The following is a 20,011-nucleotide window of genomic DNA, read 5'->3' as shown; positions in this document are numbered from 1 at the left end:
CTGTGACTTTTCATTTACAACTTTCTCTGAAAAACATGAATGACTTGCTATAGCATCACCTAATTCGAGTCAAGTTTTTTGATGCAACATGACACAATAGACCGCTGTAAATAGGAAGCATTTCCATAATTGCCAGCCCAAGAATGCAAATAAATGCAAATTCTGCTACATGGTGACGAACCAGTTGCTTAATGCCCATGTTTTATGGAGCATTGCTATTTGTTTTACGTTTTTATTTAGACGAATGCACACCCACACAAACGAAAACACTCTCCCAACTATGCCACCCTTCTCCATCGCAGTTTTCACTGTGACAGGAGCTCACGGAGTGCATCTCGGAGAATGTGTGCAATGATCTGACAAAGGCAGCCCTGAAGCCTGATTCTCAGCCATCCTTCAGCCAGAGAAGATTAGGAGACAAGTAAAGAGCTTTCTGCTGTTCGCTATGTCTGATGTCGCCCTACTTCCTGTTTTTGAAGTGTTAGAGTGAGAGAGTGCTACTGCCACCAGTAAATAGCGAATGTGTGGCTCCATATGCATCCTCGATAGAAATGGCCCCTTTGTAAGAATATATATTAGATTCACAGAGAGCAAACACATGAAAGGCTTATTGTATGCCGCATAAAGCAAAGCAACACAGAGCTGCTGTGCTTTCAGTATGAATTCTAAAGTACACTCAAGGCCTATACAGTATTTCACCATACACAGTTTTCCCACCAGTAATGTGATGACCTATGATCCTGACATGCAGCACAACACATATTATTCAACTTAATATTATATATTAATATTCTTTTCTAACTAATCAATTATTCAAAGCATTCAAAGCTATGCCATTCTGCAACACACATCACAAAGTGAACTAAGTGTCATATTCAGCCATACATACAGACTCAAACATAACCCCTCGGTGCTCTTTCATCTCCATTACTATTAACCTTGTCCATGGTCCAATCGGCCTAGCAGTGATAAGAGAATGAATAGCTGTGCTAAACATGCTAGTGAGTGATGCAGGCAGCGGCAAGCTAGCTACATAAACATTACCCCCTGACACTCAGACAACTCCACTGGCAGAACGAGGATGACAGAGGGTCAATTGCTAGTGTAATGAGAGAGAACATTCTTTTAATAATGCCCTCTATGGACAGCTTACACACTAATCCTATGTATGTGTATGTGTATGTGTGTGTGTGTGTACTTCTGTTCTGCGGACTAAAAGAAGAGCTTTCCAGGAAAAAGGCAGCAGCCATAATGACAGATTAGCAACCGCAGGCAGCCCTTTGTACAGTCAACCAGCTTTGTTGTCAAATTCACTGCCCAACATGGAATGGACAATGGTCTGGTCTGATCTCTCTCTTCTTTTATCCCACTATCTTCCATTCATTCTACCCCTCTATCTCTCTCTCTCTCTCTCTCTCTCTCACTCTCTCTCTCTGTCTCGCACAGGCACATTTACACCCACAGAAATGCATAAACAGACACGCAAACACTCCAGGGATAGCTTTGCATGTAGGAATCGAGTTTTAGAAGCTTCTAGCCTATTACGAAGCACAGCTGCAGGGGGAAGTGTCTTTGCACCTAGCTCTGCTCTGTGATTGGCTGACTGGGTACTGGGCAGAACAGAGAGCGAGTCAAGTGAGGTGGAGAAGAGGGAAGCACAGGGGCTAGTTAGTGGGACGTGCTGTGAGAGATTGGATGGGTTATGGCTCTGAACTTTGTGTCTGAACCATGGTCCACAGACCCTGAACCTGCATATTCATGTTCCGGGGCCTCAACAACAGATGTATTGGAGGGAACAGCTTTAAGACAAGCGTTCGTCACAGCAGCAGAACAAAATTGCAACTCCCATTCGCCTGCCCTGCCAGTTTGTGAAGCTGTCAATCATCATTCTGACCCCCTGTGTGTTTTTTAAGGCTGGTGTTGAATGTATCACAAATGAGGATTTTGCAGGATATTTTGTTGCCTATAGATTGTGTTTTCTCTCTGGTTCTGGAAACACAACTCACAGTGGTTCTCAACCATGTGCCATCGAGGCTTGAGAGTATGCAGGTTTTCATTCCAAACAATCAATACCACAGGACGATCTCGCTGATTAGTTCTCCCTCTCTGCATAAGATGTGTTAATCAGTGAAATCAGCTGCTGTAGTCTTTGGTGGGAATGAAAACCTGCACACAGTTGAGCCTCATATTCCCTATATTGTGTATAGATTGTGATCTAGATCTAGATTTCAATACTCAGTCCAATGACAGATCTATATCCTGAACTGGATTAGACATCATTATACACCACAGAGCCATCCATACAACCTAACATACTTATGAAGGTATTATTGTAGCAAAACACATGAGAACTTGCATGTCAGTATTTACACTCACAGAAAATATTCACACACCTGTGTCCAAAATTTGAATTCACAGAAAAGATGATTCAAAGAGAGATGCTATCTCACCCTATATAGCCAGCCATGGGGACTGATCACAGGTACCTCTCTCTGTGAGAGTCACACATTAGCATACCCATGCCCTTCTACTTGCTCGAACAATCAATGTAAATATGTGATGTTCAATAATCCCAAATCGCAAATCCCAAACTGACTGCTATCAATGCTATTATTTTAGCCACTAGCATGCACAGTTCTAATACTTAGCTCCTCGCAGGAAGCACACAAACATGCTTTACTGTAAAAACAGAAATAGGATGGGAGGATGCAACCAATGAAAAAGCAGCTGTAGTCTAGTGCTTGCCAATAGGAGATCCTCTGGAGGAATATGCTGGGTTGCAAAGAAGGATTACCGAAGGGACACAATGTGTTTTGAGCAAGGAATGTATTTTATTCATCTATTATCATCGTCTTTCTTTCTCTCTCAGCACATCATACCAGAAGAACATTAGTGTCAGTGGAAACGGAGGGAGAATATGAATGTATGAATTAATGAATAGTAATGCTGCATGTCATCTGTATGGAACTGTATTAAATTGTACTGTAGTGTGTAATTTATGTTGTAGGCCACCTTGTAATAATGGCAATGAAAGACACTGTTGAGCATGTCAAATCTACTCATAACCTCTATATCCACAAGCTTGATGCACTGTCCATGTCGGCCTCATCTGCAGATAACAATTGGCATTACAAGCAGGTCCTGCTGTCCTCCTCTCCTCTTTTCTCCACTCTCTCTCTCTCTTTGCTTCCCTTCCCCCAACATCATCTATTGTCAGCAAATGTCCTCCTTTGTCCTTGACAATCCTCCAATGTTCTCTACCAGTCTCTCTCTTTCTCTCTCTCTTTCCCATCCTCTCTCTTTCATTCTATGTTTACCTGAGAAGGGGGGTAAAGTTTATGTTAGGTGGATTCTTTTGGTCTCTCTGGCAGTCATCTTTCCCTCCCACTCTCTCTGTGTGCTGTTTTTTTTTTTTTTCCCTCACCTCTCCCATTCTTTCCTCGCTCAGCCACCAATCATTTTATCCCTCTCAGTCTTCTAGGCTTCATTCCGTCCATCTAAATATTTCAGATGCTGTGCAGGAGTTACACAGGCCTCTGCCAGTCCAGAACCTTCCAGCGGCTCACACACACAGACAGGGCTATTTAAAGCCCTGTAGTAAAATACATAATTGAAAAGGTCAAGGCATACAGAATAGCCTTTGTCAAGACACTGTCAGAATTACAGGGAATGCTGCAAAGAGCAAAGCAGTGTACTGCTCATACTGTATGTATGACACATCTTAAGTTTGGATACATAAATAAGTGCACGCGGTGCTATGGTTTCTCCCTGAGCAATCAGTGGCGAGTCCACGGTATCAACCTCCTAAATGTGGGCCTGTTCTCAGAATACAACCATGATTCATTTAGGAATCCATGCCGCTGTGCCAGGCCAAATGCTATCAACACCGTCTGAGAACTAGATGCACTATTCAGCCCTGCTAAGGCCTGTTCAATAGAAACTCAGTTAGGACTAAGGGCCAGGGAGAGCAGGGAAGAGAGTAATGGATTCTGAGTGAGTCTGGACCGCACCTAGGAACCAATCCACTCTGTCTCTGCATCCTGTAAAACGAGTTCATCTGATAGTCTGTCTGGTATTGGATCTGATATAGTCTCAAACCTTGGGCCCATAAAGGCGTCAGAGCACTTAGACATCTAACGCACTGGCTGGCTGGCTAGCTGGCTGCACCGCAAGGGACTATGTGTGTACTGATAGCTCAAGATAGGCTGAATTAATGTACTGCAACAACAAATAACAGGGCTTTACAGCTCCACCCTACAGGGCAGCTACAGAAGTAGGCCTTTTTCACTACAATAACATTCACCACCACGACAACAACAGCACTGCACAGTCCAAGGGAAGCGGTGCTACTTTGCAACACCACCAAATCACAGAGGGAATATGTTGCTCTTTGTTTTGTGCCCCCCTCCCACATTTAATGACCAGCAAATGCAAAAGCTTTTGATGTGACCTACAACAACAAACACTGTTCTCGCGATGTTGGCCTCCCGTTCACGCTACAGTTAAGAGGCCTAATGTTAAGGCTGCTTGCTGACGGTGTTTGCAGAATGAAAATTACCACTGTGGTTACGCCCTGCCCAGTGTTGACACGGCACTTTGCTTTGCTTTCAGGCCAGCATTTCCAACAATCGATACGCTCTTCCACACACCGGCAGCCAGGCACTCTTACTTACTTGTTCACTTCTGCTCGCTCACCATGCTCTCTCCCCAGCAAACACACACAGACAGCCGTAGTGGCCGTGCGTGTAGGTGTGTAAGTAAAGATTCAAGATTTTCATTCATTACATGTTATGCACTGTGCAAGCACCAGTCAATCCCGTATATATCCTAATCTGCATAAAGAGGAGAGAAATTTGGGCTCTGCTCTTGGATCAATAATGTTGAGGGAGTCAAAACTAAGCCTATTGGACAAGAGCTTGGTAGTATGCAGATCTGACAGCAGATCAGCAGTGGGATGATTGGGTAAGAATTGCAGCACAGTGGTTAGACAAGAGCTTTGCAATGGTGTACTTGAAGTCACAATACAGTGATTGGGTAAAATTTACAGTGCAGTAGTTTGATTCATTAGCTGCTCCTCTGAGCTGATTTAATGAGGAACTTGGCTTGGAGATGGGGCTCCAACCAAAAAGCTCTAGCCTGCCAGCTACACCGACGACTCTGCGTGCACCTGGGCACTAACACAAACATCAAAGCAAAAAAAACATCACAGACACAGCAAAGCACACACACACACAATCACACAGCAATTGTTCAAGCTTGATTATAAAACACATGCACTGCGGAGACAGGCAGCCAGACAAATAAGCAATTATTCATGCATCAAGCTTCACACAATAAAGCATCTATTATTCCCACTGCCATGGCACTATGACTCAATAGAAGGGACCACAAGCTGCGACGAGACAACTATCTATCTGTCACACTGCAATGTAGTCTATCACAGGCCTGATCGCTCATTTGATCCAAGCAGATGTGTTTCGTCCTTCTAAATGCTTGGCATGAATAATTAGTCACTATCAGCTCACAGTGGAAGTTAAAATGGTGCTGCAGTTAGTGTCAGAATTTTTTTGCAGAGTCGTCTCGTGTTATTCATCAGGACAATGGCATTCTGGTTTTGTGTAATCCCATGAAAAACGTGTGCATTTGTGTGTATGTACCTGCCATCTGTCGATTGTCACATCTGCACTGGAGTGAACAGTTGGACGATAGAGAGTGAGAGAGAGGGAGAGAGAACAGGCGGCAAAACAAACGTCTGTCCCATGGTGAGAAAGACAGAAAGAACAGTGGTCGAAAGCGGGCGAGGGGAAGAGACGAGGGGGATCCTGTCAGACGCTGCTGGTGCAGAACGGGAGCGATGTGCGAGCCGAACCGCTGACATGTGGATACGGGCCTTGGAGCCCAAACAGTGTTCCGCCAATCAGGCCGGCTGGAAGATCCAGTCAACAGAACAGAGCAGAGCAAACCTCGTCCGCTAAGTCGGAGACACTGCAGAGACAGAGAACGATCTCTAGAGACAAAGACAGAAGTTGAGGGGGAAGCGAGCTAGAGAGGCAGCAGCAAATGCGACAGCCCCACCACCAGACCCTCTGCCAATAACCCTTAGAGGAAAATCTCCACACGTCTAAACTAGACTGACGCTCTCAATCGAAACCCCCATCTGCTCATCCATCCTTGACCTTGTAAAGCCCTGACTGGCTGTGCCGTAAGGCTACGAAAAAGATATGGATGAGAGAGAAAGAGAGAGAGAGAAAGATAAAATGTACGGTAAAACAGACGGACAACATAGATGAGTGGGCACAGTCAAGTCTGTGTGAGTCCACATCCAGTGCATTAGTGCTTTGCAGCACCTGCGCTGATGGCCGGCACTGGCTTTAGCTCTTTGGCTCTCAGGCTCTTAGAGTGCCGGTGGCCTAATGCACACAAGACAAAAGAGAGATCACACTGGAAAGAGAGGCAAGAGAGACACTGCCCCAGGCACCGCTGCACCAAACAAGAAGGGATAAAAACTGAAGGCAAGCTATGGTGTGACCACTTTTATGGTGAATAATGATTTTTTTTTAAAAACACCCTTACATACAGTATAGAGCCTGTTTGAGCACTATAGACGAGAGAGCACATTAGCCCCAAGGTATAGAGGGAAGATTTCCTCACAAAGATGGTCATTCATTTACAGGGAGGAAGGAAGTTTTTTAGGGCAGGAATGAGACACATGCAAACACACACAAGCACTCCCCTCCCGCCCCACCCACACACACACACACACATACACACACCGAGGGAAGCAGAAAATTAGCTGTGTTATAAGATTATCTCCTAAATGATGAGCTCCTCTAGGCCCCCTTTTAGGAGTCTGCGGGGATGCCTGACTCACAGCGGCGGCAGGCACGGTGCATCGTGGGAAAGGCTGGCTGGTAACGCAGGTCAGGTGGTGGGATAACAGCTGCTGGAAGAGCCGGCAGAGCCACAGAGCCAGGTTGTCGGGTAAAACAGACTCACACACACGCACACGCACAGCTTGATTACAGTGAGAGCGTGGGCTCCCTGCTAGGCAGGGAGGCAATTCAGTGTAACATCTGCTAGGACACTCGCTGCAGGAGACCAATACAGCACTTTTCAGAAGCTGCTGTGGGGCGGGGTGGCTGGAGCTCGTTTCTTGGCTGCCGAGGTCATGTGTCGAGCGAAAGAGAATGGAACAGCTGGCCGCTAATGCTACCGCTGGACACAGGAGATCGCACTAGCAGCTGCAAAACATAACACGCCAATTAACTGTGATAATCTGCGTAAGGACAGTTTAGTTTCTAACATGTGTGATGACTTCATGAGACTCATACGCATTGGTAAACATTACTCATATTCAACCTCGGCAGGATGTGACACACTGTATATCCTTGTTAGTCATCTCCAAAGGACACCGCTCTTCTTGGTTGACTTAATAGTCACAAGTCAAAGGTCATAATATCACAGCTTCTATGGAAGGAAAGGGTGTGTGTGTGTGTGTGTGTTTGTGTGTGCTCATGCGTGCTGTTCTCAGTAATTACAGCAGGGGTTAAAGCGATCAACAGTTCCTGAGCCAGAACGTTGCCATACTGTAGTAACAGAGTGGTTATAATGAGATCAAAGGTCACACCAGTGAGTGACTCTTAAAGAGTAACCCGGGTCGGAGGGCATTGGTTGAAGGCCATTTTAATGACTGTTAGCCTTCTGGGAACCCATCACTGCTGTGTGAATGGCACATACATTCAAACAGTTGTGGTCTTTATGTTAAATATGAAAATAAATAAATAAATAAACACGATGAATAAAATAATGGTTGTGTTTTAGAGAATACAAGCACTGCAAATACAGGTGGTCAATCTGTCTTTGTCACACAGCCTGGTGGAATACTCAAGTCTCATGACTTGGTGTCCCTGACCTAGTTTGACCAGCCACACACACACACACACACACACACACACACACACACACACACACACACACACACACACAGCTCATCCCACTCTGGCCTGCGACCCGAACAGCACAGCATGAAATCCAGCATCCAGAACACAGGGCAATAACACACACACACACCCCGAGATACACACTACCCCACAAGCACAAAAATCACTCTCAAATACAGACAGAAAGAGAGAAAAAGACAGCGAGGTTGCTATGAGAGATGAAAGAGAAAAATACATATTACTGTGACTGATCAAACTGTGTGGGTGTGGAGCCATACATTTTGCAAAATGCTGTTGCCTTTCAAAACTTGTGTGTGAGCTATGCCACACAGATCATTGAATTATGTTGCTATGATGCCTCAAATGATGCCAGATGAGTCATTTATTGTTATGGAATATATTTGATATTATACTACTTGCGTCATGACAAAACATCCTAATTCCCTCTGTGGTGTTTGAACAGGAAGTATGACCTTTGACATACTGAACGCTACAGGGGTGAGAAGGGACAGAAGAGGAAAGAGCCTCCATCTTCACCTCGACCAATCGTAGTCGAGTTTTACATGCTCATAGTATATTTTCACTGGCCCAGCAGGGAAAATGAAAATAACCACATCAATCTTATTAATTTATTACTGATTTACCTTTACTATTTAGATATATTATTATAAAATGTATGATATTGATAGTTCATAATATATAAAATGACTGCTGAAACAAACAAAAACATGATTGTGAATAAATATGAAATGTATGATTTTTGATAACTTTAACATACCCAAAGTATAAATTGGCCCTTGCTGGTTACAGTATTATATTCATAGATGAGCCCTTAACTGTTAGGAGCTTTTCTGTAGATGTAACCCGCAGTACGTCTCTACATTCATCCATCTTGCCACATTAATCAGGCCTGATGAGGGAATGTCAGCTCCCTACTTTGCCAACATACAGGCTGGATGCAGCCGGCTCTTGTCGAGTGTGTGTTTGCAGTAATTGGCGGTGCTTTTAAAAACGAGCCAGCTCAATCTACTTGGAAATTGCCGATAAACAACACAGACAGTACGGGGGTGATTCATCAGTTTAAACCCAAGAAAACTGCTTCCACGACGAAAGAAAGATCCTTTTACTTTTCACTTTGTAATTCTAAGTCATATCCGCTCAACACAACACTCGCAGTTGCCAGATCCCTCATTAATTCTGCACTGAAAAACCACAACAGAGAGGAGAGTGGGCCAGTGGCAGAGCAGAGAGGCAAAGATAATATACTTATCACTGGGTGAGAAATAGTAAGGCCAGAAATAGTAAGAACACTGGCCTAATTGGGCCAATGCCTGACCAATTAACTGTCCCGAGTCAACGCCTGGCTCTGGGCCATCAAGCAATTCTTATTGTCAAACTCTGATGGGCAGCAGGGTGGCCTAGTGCTTTGAGCGACTGTCCTTCAATAGGACGACCCAGCTTCGAGCCCCCATGTCCTCAAGCCTCCACCCTGCTGAAGTGTCGTCAAGCAAGACACTGCTGTTCTGTAGCTGAGCCTGACCTCTGACCTCCCTGGACAATTTCCCTACAGGGATCAATAAAGTATCACATTATTAAATGTTATTTTCTTTTATTATGTTATTAGTTGTTCTGGTTACCTCCCTTACACACACACAGGCAGAGACAAATATATACGCAACATACACATTTCCTCTTTTGTAGTTATTATTAGGCATTATGGATTTGTCCATTACATCAATCATGGGCATATTAGTGTGCTTTAACCACAGAGCTACATACAGACAGCTATAAACTATTTAGGGAGAGACAGCAACATATCGTGGGTATGACTCAACTATGATCGTGAGACTGGGTATGCATAATGCCAAGGTCATGGAAATGTTGCATCTGAGTGTGTGTGTGTGTGTGTGTGTACGTATGTGTACCGATGCATTCATGCATGTTTTGTGGGGCAGAGAGAGACCAATCCAAGTAAACACATTGCATAATTGTTACTCTGCATAATTATTATATATTTTTTTGATTTCAGTATGAGCTGAGGAAAATATAAATTAGTTACAAGCAAGCAGGCTTTTTCACTTGGACTGTTGCATAACCGTTCGGTGCTTGGGGAGCTGATAGCAATATGTGCAGAGGAGCCGAGGAGATGAGAAGTGGGTTTTTCACTTCTTGACCTGAATATTAAAACGCCCTATGGCATTGGACAGAGAAACAGACAAACGCTGAAGTTCACAAAGAAAGAAAGAGGGCAGAGACTTTCTTCCCACACTACATGGCACAACTCTGAGATGGTAAAAAACTAAATATGATCTCTGCAAACACTACTTTTCCCACTTGATTTGTGTTTTCATAATTCCATCAGTCAAATCTTCATTAGCACTAGATTTAGACAGGTGAGAGAACTTCTTTGACAGACAATCAGATCTAAATTGTAAGCTGTGCAGTCAATACCGAGGTCTTATTTGCACTCTAAAGCCAAGAGTGCCTCTGGCGCTGAATATTTTCCATGTTCAAGTCTAAACGCGTCCTCATTCTTCTCTCAACACTTCCCTCTCCAGCTACTCAGCTCTGCTTCACTTTTCCTGTTTTTGATCAACCATCGCAACCTCCCTGAACACTCACATTTCACACAGCTAATACTTTATGGCCTTTATGTAGCAAAAAAAACGATCCAATGAAATCATCAGTGGGTGGATGCCCAGACAGAGGTTACCATGAATCACATGAAGCACAGCTGGGCTACCCATCCACGGCAAGAAAATGTTAAAATATACAACACTTACGATCTACTGAATATGTGAAACATGGTCCCACGGAACCTCTCCAAATTGGGTCCCAAGAACGCTAAACTTCAATTTGGGTCGCATTCCTCACCGGCGGCTGATCGGTGCTCTCTGTGTTTTCCCGACTATTTTTGAGTCTCTGGGAATGTGGCTAGAGCCTCTGCCCTTTGAGTTACACCACGCTGCTCCCAAAGGATGTCTGCTGCTTCAAACACACCCCTCTCCACATCCCATTTAAAAAGATAGTGCTCTTGTTTAGGGGAATTCATCCCTTACTCCAGTGTAGTGTTTTTTGGTGATAACTAAATCAGATTTATATTGTACTGCATATATGATGAAGTGGAACTATATGAGAAAGTTTTTTTTACTAACCAGGCCAGAATCTGTGGTGAAAACAGTATTCCAATATAATACAAATACTATATAACTAACAATTTACCCTTATGAGAAATCACTGTAATATTCCTATAGGGAATTTTACTGTGTTTGTGGTACTCAATTGTCCATTTGTAGTGGTTTTGTTGTACTTTGTGCTATCTTCTTATCTCCTATGATATCACTATTATAAACCTATAATATTCCTATAGGATTTATATCTAGCTTATAGTTTTGCTGTGATATTTGTATAGTATAAAAGTACTACAGGTTTATTTTTCAGATGGATAATAGTGCCCAAATAAATGCTCTTATTGACTAATAATAAGTTAAACACTTTTGACAACCACCACCTCTGGTTTAAATAGATGGACATTAATACAATGGAGTGGACCAAAAAGAAAGCCGTCTTGGCATCTTAAAAGGGGGACAAATTATGTATGAACTTACATAAGAGCTGATCTCTTTTGAGAAATGCGGCAAAAATCTGTCTGAAGCCTTGTACAAAACCTACACTGTTCCTCAGTCATCGTCAGATCTGTCTCCCCTCTCTCCGCCTCCTTTTTTTCTCACAGTGGCGTAGGCCCCGGCCTGACAGCCAGGAAGTCAGCCTGCCTCCTCCCTCCCTATTTCCCTGTATCAGGAAACAATGGCTCAGCCCTCGGCACTGCACTCTGTGGGAAAATGCTGGGACCTTGGCCGGAGAGAGGGACTCCAGGAAAAGAGAAAAAAAGGAAAAGAGGGGAGGAAGGCACAAAAGAGCAAGAGAGAGAGAGAGGGAGGGAAGGAGAAAATAAGGGAGGCCAGCCAGGTTTAGGGAGGAGAAGCATTGCCAGATGTATCCCATGGTTGTTTTCACATAGCTGGAGACCCTCTGAGCAGAGGCTGATGTCACGGTTAAGACATGCTGTCAGAAGAGCAGCCCCCACACAGTCACAGGAGGACATTTGGGGGGTGTTAGGGCTGGAAAGCTTCAGTGCAAACGGATGTTTGCACTCACAAGGAGCCAAGGCCCTAGAGATGCCAGCCCTCTCTTGTGAAATAATTAGGTGCAAATAGGTCCAGTGCTTCATATATAAACTCCTTGTTCAGAGACAATACACTTGGCACTCTTAACCTGGTCTCACCAGTTTGGCATGGAGCAGTTTCAGCTTAGCATTTCTTATTACAAAGCTAGCTGGAAGAGAGAGGAGCATTTCAGCTCAAGCATTCAGTATGGTAGGCAGAGGTTCTAGACATTACGTAGACATCGCATTATGTAAAAAGCCTTAAGTGGAACGTTAATGGAGCCAGTAGCTACCGTCTACCTCAACAATGGACTTCATTGTGAACTGTGGTCGTAGGTGGACCCATACTCCAGCTCCAAACAATTTAAGCATGAGAAGAACTATTAATCTGGGAGACAAAACCGAAGGAGCTTTAACTGTACATGTTCCACCTGATGCCAGAGATTAGAGCAGCTTGCTCTTATCATAAGTAAACAGACCTGCATGCCTTGCTGTTTTTCAGACCGGCTGGTTAAAGGTTAACTACAAAGCCAAGGCAAGCCTGGAGACTAAACACTCAGGGGGATTTCCTCATTCCTCTGGACCGGGTCATGATAATATCATGCCTCGTGGGCTTGTTAGGAGTGTGTGGTCTGACTGTTCTCAAATGTAATGTGCCACTGGGCAAGGCTACTCTATGGAAATTTGTTTGTAATCAATGCAGCAGAAGAGAAATGCAGAACACATAGCATATCTCAAAATGTTCCCTATTCATAGGGAAGCATATCTGATCTGACCATCTGAACAATGGTCCACTGTACTCAGTGAAACATCTGGGCGCATATGACTTCTCTCACACAAATATATTTTTATCTTTTATGCTCTGTGTGTCTATTTGTGCGATTCCTGCGCATGCATGTGAGCACATAAGAGTGAATGCTGTATGCATTTGTAGTCTCTGTTATTTTGTGAGATAAATTCATGCCAAATGGTGCCAAAGGAGTGTGTGGGTGGGGATGTGTGAGGTCACCGGCCGAGTGTACAGAAGCAGACAGTAACAGGACGGGGTCATGAGAGACGGTGGAGGAGACGGGGCGCTCTGGGCTAACCGTCTGTCTGTAGACAGTCCCTTACGGGCCTCGCCTCTGAAAAGTAATTCCCCCGCTAACCACTAACCTGTTAAGCAGAACGTCGTCCGCCTGCACAGAGGTAATGAAAGGGAGGGAGGGACTCGGAGAAAAGAGTCTCCATCAGTGGATGCATTCCAGGCAAGCTCCCACAAGTCTCCATCACAGAGAGGGGCGGGCAGGGGAAGGAGAGAGACTGAGAAACGTTAGACAAGTAGAGATGTTGAGAGAATACTGAGAGGAGGAGGAGGATAGAGAGAGAAATAAAGAGAGAAGGAAAGGGATAGAGACACAAAGACTGACAAGACAGAGAAAGAGCAAATGGAAATCACATCGACGCTCCACAGCAACTCAAGTAGAGGGCAAGGAACATTTCATCTGGATTAGTACTGGATTACTACAAAGGAGGGCTGCAGGACTGCGAATGATAGGGAGATTCAGTGGTTAATAAATTACAAATATTAGGCAGCTCTTCCTGATATTGAGCCCCTTTTGCACAATCCACATCTCAACCGTCTCAAAGATTAAAAATCCTTCACTAACTCATCTGCTTCTCTTTATCTACATCTCCTCAAATAGATTTAATAAGGGAAATCAATAAGGGATAAGGGCTGCTACCTGGATTCACCTCTTCAGTGTACTTCACAAAAACAGTAAGTGTCCCTAATATTTTGTACATGCCGCGTACATCATCAACTACCACAAATAAACTGCAACAAAAAGATGAACCTGTGCCAAGGACAGCCACCCTCTGTCTCCCCTCCATCTGAGTGTGTGGAGGAGAGAGAGAGAAAGAGAGACGGAAAGACAAAAAGAGAGGAAAAGATAAATAATTCCCCCCTCTCTATATTATGAGTTTTGCATAACCAATACTCTTCTTCCCTAGCAGATGCATTAGAGGGCTCACCTTCTATCCCTTCATTCATCCCTCTATAGCCTATCCTCCATTCCTTTTTTGAAAAAGCAGCTTACTGGAGAGACAGGCACATAGTAGATAGGCAAGGTAGTGACATCAATTCTACAGTGTGTGTGTGTATGTGAGAGAGAGAGAGAGAGAGAGAGAGAGAGAGAGAGAGAGAGAGAGAGAGAGAGAGAGAGAGAGGGAGGATGGAGAGATAGGCCTGTGGGACTGATGCTTGAGAGCTCTCCTCCACATTCACTTGTTCCTATTGACTCTGCGCTTTGGCCCCCAGGGCAAGGGAGAGCGAATGAGTGATTCAATTATTGACAACGCACAACGCTGCTCCATCATGAGCATATGCTCCTCTTTCATCCTCTCCCAGGCAGGCAGGAATCAGCAGATCCAGAATAACGTTATTGAATGAAGACAATGTCCTCAACGCAGCCTACTTCAACAATGTTTCATTCATAAAAGAAATAGCAAATTGGATTGAAGCTGATATTCAATCCTTTAATTTGCAAATGCTCATCACAAATTTCACTGCATTAAACTCTCACTGAATACAAGCCCTTAGAAATGAGATATTTTTTGTGCAAGCCCGTCATTTTCTCTGCTCTTATCTCCAAGCTGCGTTTGAATTTGAGCTCTGTCCACTGACAATCTGAATCTGCTGCCATTTCTTAGCCTGACTGTTCGGACTAAAACCAGCCTCAGCAGTATCTGTGTGTTCCCGCTTCTGTGTGTGTCTATCTGCTGTGTGTGTGTGTGTGTGTGTGTGTGTGTTAACCTTCTGCATGCAAATATTCAACCAACTTGTTTACACATGCAAACAACTTATATTGCCAAAGTTCTTACTGTACCTCAAGCCTAATATTTACATACACTAACAGCTGTATAGGTTGCTGGTTCTATTTCCTATTAGGGTTTGTGCCCAATACTGCCACAGTGTCTCTGAGCTTGGACACCCAGTCCTGATGTGTGTATCAACCTGCTCTAATGACGGCCTAAAAAAAAAAAAAGGGGAAGCCACTTCAACCATGAACAAAAACACAAACAAAAGCACTTTTCATTGAAGCTTCACTATTACTATTACTGTTGCAAAGATGAAAATGTGAAACAATGTCACTATTCATGAAAAAAATAGCAAATATGAAAACTATATATTACAACTGCGATGTACCACGGAAAATGGAAAATTGCTTGAAATAGATCATTGTGATTGTTTATGTCTTGTATCTGTAGAAGTCGACCATATATATAAACAGGAAGCCTACATGTACATCTGTACTTGCTTGGATGTACTGTATATGCATGTTTATATGTGGATGACTGAGTGCTGAAGTGTGGCTTTCTCTCCGTCCCCTTCCAGACCCCCAGTGGTTTGGACCTCTTGACCCCCAGTGGAGTCGCCCCTGGGCGCGGCACTGGCCCCCTCCTCCCTACATGTGTCGGACCAAATACTCTGCTCCACTTCATCAGCTCTCAGTAAATCAATGGACATCAGAGAGATGAGCTATGACAGAGTAATTACAGAGAGAGAGAACACTCAGAGAGAACGACGCAAAGAGAAGGAAAGGGTGATGGGAAGCATTAGCCGGTATATTGCTTCGCTCTGTGTTTATTTCTTACCTTCCCTCGCAATTCCACACTATACTGTGGAGCTGATTAAATAACATATATGTAATACCATCATACATCATTCTTAATTTCATGATATATTTACTAGATTATATCAATTCAATCCAAGAGCAGGAATCAGAGAGACACCCTGGGAGTTGAATAAATATTACATAACAGGTTTAGTCTCATAGAATAAACTAGAATACAAAATATTGGAGCATAAACAACTGCAGACTATAGGCCTTCTCATGCTTTTTTCATTTTATTCCAACTTGTTTTCTTCCCCTCTCTCACTGTCTGTTTTCTTCGTCTCTATCTCACATTCACACTAGCCCTCTCTCCCTCTTGCTCCGACTGCATGCGTAAGGCTGTGAAAATGACTAACAGCTCTATCTCTCACTTTGCTATTCTTTCTCTAGGTTGCTGGTTAGCGAGCTCTAAGCTGATATTAGCATTGCTGGAGCATACTGCATGCACACCCGTAACCACACACTCAAAACATATGCATCTGTGCGTATGCATACATATAATGTGCATACGCTCACTAGCTCATGCATGCGAGTACATATAATTTTTAAACCCTCAACCCCCTCCCCATTCACCAACGCCACACACAAATGCTGACTGACATTTATACACAAACACTAGCAAAATAGCAAAATATGAAACAAACACAGTTTTGCTCTGGAGGGCTAAACAGCAGGCTACAACCACAAAGACCACCAGCTGAGCTCTCACGCTAAAACACATATCTGCATATTGCAGTAAACAAGCAAATAAAACCACCACATCATCATTAAGGCTATGTGTTTACTACACCAAAGATAGCATTCTCCCATGGAGACACCTCTAAATAAATTAAATATCCAGTTGAACTCTGTTCTCCAATGGAAACTATTTTCCAAACTCTTCCTCCGTAATGTGGCGGAGAAGTTTGCCCTTGGGTGTGTTGCATAATATTGTTGCCATTATCAGTATTTTATCTGTTTGCTTTATATGACGCACAACAAAATGACATGACATTTTTTTTTAAATGTACTTATTTCTGATGTGCGGTTGCTGAAAGAAATATCAAAACACTGACTTTCATGCACCTAAATAGCATGTGTAATCCATAGACCCATGTGATGTCCGTTCTAACTGTAAAATCGTGTTTGCTGCATTTACGGGGTCAAAGACCATTTACAGCTTACAGAGTTTTACATCATTATGCATCATGGGACAACCATTAGTTTCTGATCAGTTTGTGGAAACATCAAATCATCATCAGACATTTAAACGAGCATGCAAAAAATTGATTAAGGTAAATCTGGGGTCACTGCCATTATTCGTACTCATTGACTGTACATCTTAAATTTAGCTTATTATGAGAATGGCAGCATGACAGTTTGGGAAAGAGGGAATGAGGACTGACCACTATGTGTAGCCCTTCCACTCATCTCCTCCTCACTTATACGGAAGAGACAGTGTCTCTATAATGATATTAGCTGTTGCTTCCGGGAATCCCGAACTCTCTCCCTTGTTCCCCATCCTTGGGCCACAAGGGTATCTCAAAACTGCTAATTGCCTCCTACGGGGCTGAGAATGCCAGTCCAAATCAGCGACTGACCTCACAGCATGGCCCAGTCATCTGATTTGTGTTAGCTGGCTGCCCTCCGTCACACAGGCCAGCTTTGTATCCTGATGTCGCCGCACGTAGGATATGGCCGGCATTCAAAAACATAACCTTATCTACAGTGTTTCATATCTGTCGCGCAGATAAACGCACTACTCCGAATGAAAGCCGATTCCTTAAAAATTCCTCCATTTAAGCAATAATATGTTAATGACTGAGCACCCTGAATGTACGCAGGATGAAGTGCATGCTCAGGAAGGCAGCCTCCATTGAATTGTCAGTGATAGAAAGGTGGAAATAAAGGAGAGGACAGCACAGCTACAGCATTCACAGCACAGAACGGCAGAGGAGCTTAAACAGGCTCAATGAAGCATCTTCTGCGCACAGATTCCACATTTCTATTCACGGACACACACATTCATAAAAAACAATCTCCCAACGCACTGCACACAGGCAAACCAGCACACAAAGGATGGCGAGTGACATGTGAAAAGCAGGATAACACTCACCAGGCATTGTCAGAATTCCACAAAACAATCGAAGGCAGGCAGAGAGAGACTGAGGCTGAGCGAGTGCAGGGGCAAAAAAAAAAAAAAAGGAGGGAGGGATGGATGAATGCAGAGCAGAGCCGCTTTCAAAGCTCCATTTTTTCCCCCTGCTGCCGATGCAGAATGCTGCTTGCCCCTTCTCTCTTTTACGTGCGGCTCTCTTCCTCCTCTCCCTGACTCCCCTCTCTCTTTTCCTCCTGCTGCTGCTTTAAGGCAAGGGGTGGAGAATCGGCGCTACAATGCGCTCTCTCTTGACGTTTCTCTCTCCTCCACCCTCTCTCACTCACTCAGCTGAGAGACTGCCCTACTTCCTGCGCTGTCTCTGAAATGGGACACAGTCTCCTCTCTCTTCTTTTTGTTTTCTGTCGCTCTGCATGTCAGTGTACCCCAGCGCTAAACTCTGAGCAGGGGATCATCAGCTTTGTCTCCCGCTCCCTCCCTCCCTCTCGCTTCTGCCGTCTCTCCCTCTCTCACTCATTCTCGCTCGCTTTCCCTTTCGCTGTCAGTGATTGACTGCACCTCCCATCCCTCTCTCCTCGTGCAGGGAGGAGTCTGCATATGGTGTGTGTGTGTGTGTGTGTGTGTGTGTGTGTAGGGGGTGGGGATGTGTGTGTGTCTGTGTGGGGGGTGCATGCATGTGTGTGTGTGTCAGTGTGTGTGTGGTGCAGCCTAGCTTGGCCCTGCCCCCCTGTGCCTCCAGTGGGAGTGTGTGCTCTTTGTCCTGTCAACCCAGTGCGAGGTGTGCTGCTTCCCTGTCAGCCGCTGCTGCCGCTGCCTCTGCTGTGGCTGGGACCGGGGATTGAAATCGCAGTCTGCCAGTCCAGGGCACGGACTCAGTTCAGCTGGGAGGCTAGGACTCATGCTACAGCTCAGATGGAAAATAGACTATAAATATGAGGCTCGAGCTAAGAGCTTTGGCAAAGTGACTTGGCCAATGGGGCCAGCCAAAGGGTTGGTAGTAGTGAGACTGGAATGTGGGTGGGAGCTTTTTGCCATGCTCAATTTGAGCTTGGATTGGTAGACTGGCAGTGGAGATAGGGGTGAAGCTGAGGCTATTTCTAGAACTTACAGACTGGCACAGAAGGATAAGGGCCGGCCAGGCCACACCGATAAGGCAGGGTAGCTGGGGAGAGTTAGCTGAGAGGAGCCACAGCCGCTAATCTGCACGCCCTGCACGTCTGCAATGATGTCATCAAATATGACATCACCCTTACCCCTTATTCCCCCAATACACACACACACACACAAAGCATGTGTGCGTGCGTGTGTGTGTGTGTGTGAGCGTGCACCGGTGTACGTATGAAACACAAATTACTACAAAGTGGAATAGAGGAGGGCTGAGTTCAGGCTTCCCATCCATTTACAGCACTGGTGGCAGGCACATTGCTAGGTTTGAAATTACCAACTTATTCTGTCAAAAGACACTTTGCTGATTCAATACTCAGCATGGGTTGAATGACACACACCACTGTAATGTGCAATACATGTGTGAACCTCGTCACACTCAAAGATGACACTCAAAATTCCATGAGTGCACCATTTGAAAAATATGTCCTATTTGTTGATAAAAAGGACAAGAGGCACAGTCTGAGTGCAGAGAGCTGTTTGAGAGGGTTCGTAAATGCACATTCAAAAACTAAACGCCTGACCCGGACACGACCTCGCTTACAATGACAGCACTCTCTATTCTCACTCTATTCAAAGTGACCATTATATGAGAATAGTCTGGTATCATCTCATCTCTGCTTCTCCTTTTAATTTCTGTCCCTATATCTATAATTCTCCCTATAGTAAGCATGCCATGCAGTGCAATAACAGTCATCAGTAAAGAATGAGTCAGGAATCAGACTCAAACAATCAGTCTCATGGCTGTTGACTCATGATGGTGGCAATAAAGTGATGGTGATAAAAGATATAAAAAATAGAGATATGCTTTCAAAGGAACAATCTGTTTGCCCAAGGAGCTTGAGGAGATAAAGGGGAAAAGGAGGAGACAGCAACCGGATTGCCCATTGATTTCATAGTCTTTCCAATCAAGTTCTGGACACTTGGAGGACTACGTTTTTGTTCCTATCTGCTTTTATATATAAATGAAAGCAATAATATATGAAGCGAT

The 20,011-nt window shown here is 44.3% G+C and overlaps 1 protein-coding gene across 5 annotated transcripts in view; it reads right to left on the bottom strand.

Annotated features, from left to right (window-relative positions):
* Window positions 1-20,011, bottom strand: part of dab2ipb (DAB2 interacting protein b) — a 126,994-nt gene that overhangs the window by 39,432 nt on the left and 67,551 nt on the right. The window contains exon 1 of one of the 5 annotated variants that reach the window (XM_078286328.1): window positions 17,857-18,346. The exons of 3 other annotated variants lie outside the window; for them this stretch is intronic. Coding sequence is in view for 1 of the 2 variants with exons in the window: in XM_078286327.1 (XP_078142453.1) it covers window positions 10,724-10,746 (23 nt within the window). In the remaining variant the exon portion in view is untranslated. Of the gene's footprint in view, window positions 1-10,723; window positions 10,842-17,856; window positions 18,347-20,011 lie in introns of those variants that run through there. One more of the 5 variants, XM_078286327.1, reaches the window with a different exon arrangement.

The sequence above is a fragment of the Centroberyx gerrardi genome, chromosome 2, assembly GCF_048128805.1.
Source record: "Centroberyx gerrardi isolate f3 chromosome 2, fCenGer3.hap1.cur.20231027, whole genome shotgun sequence".
Lineage (NCBI taxonomy): Eukaryota > Metazoa > Chordata > Actinopteri > Beryciformes > Berycidae > Centroberyx > Centroberyx gerrardi.
This window is presented reverse-complemented; position numbering and strand designations above follow the sequence as displayed.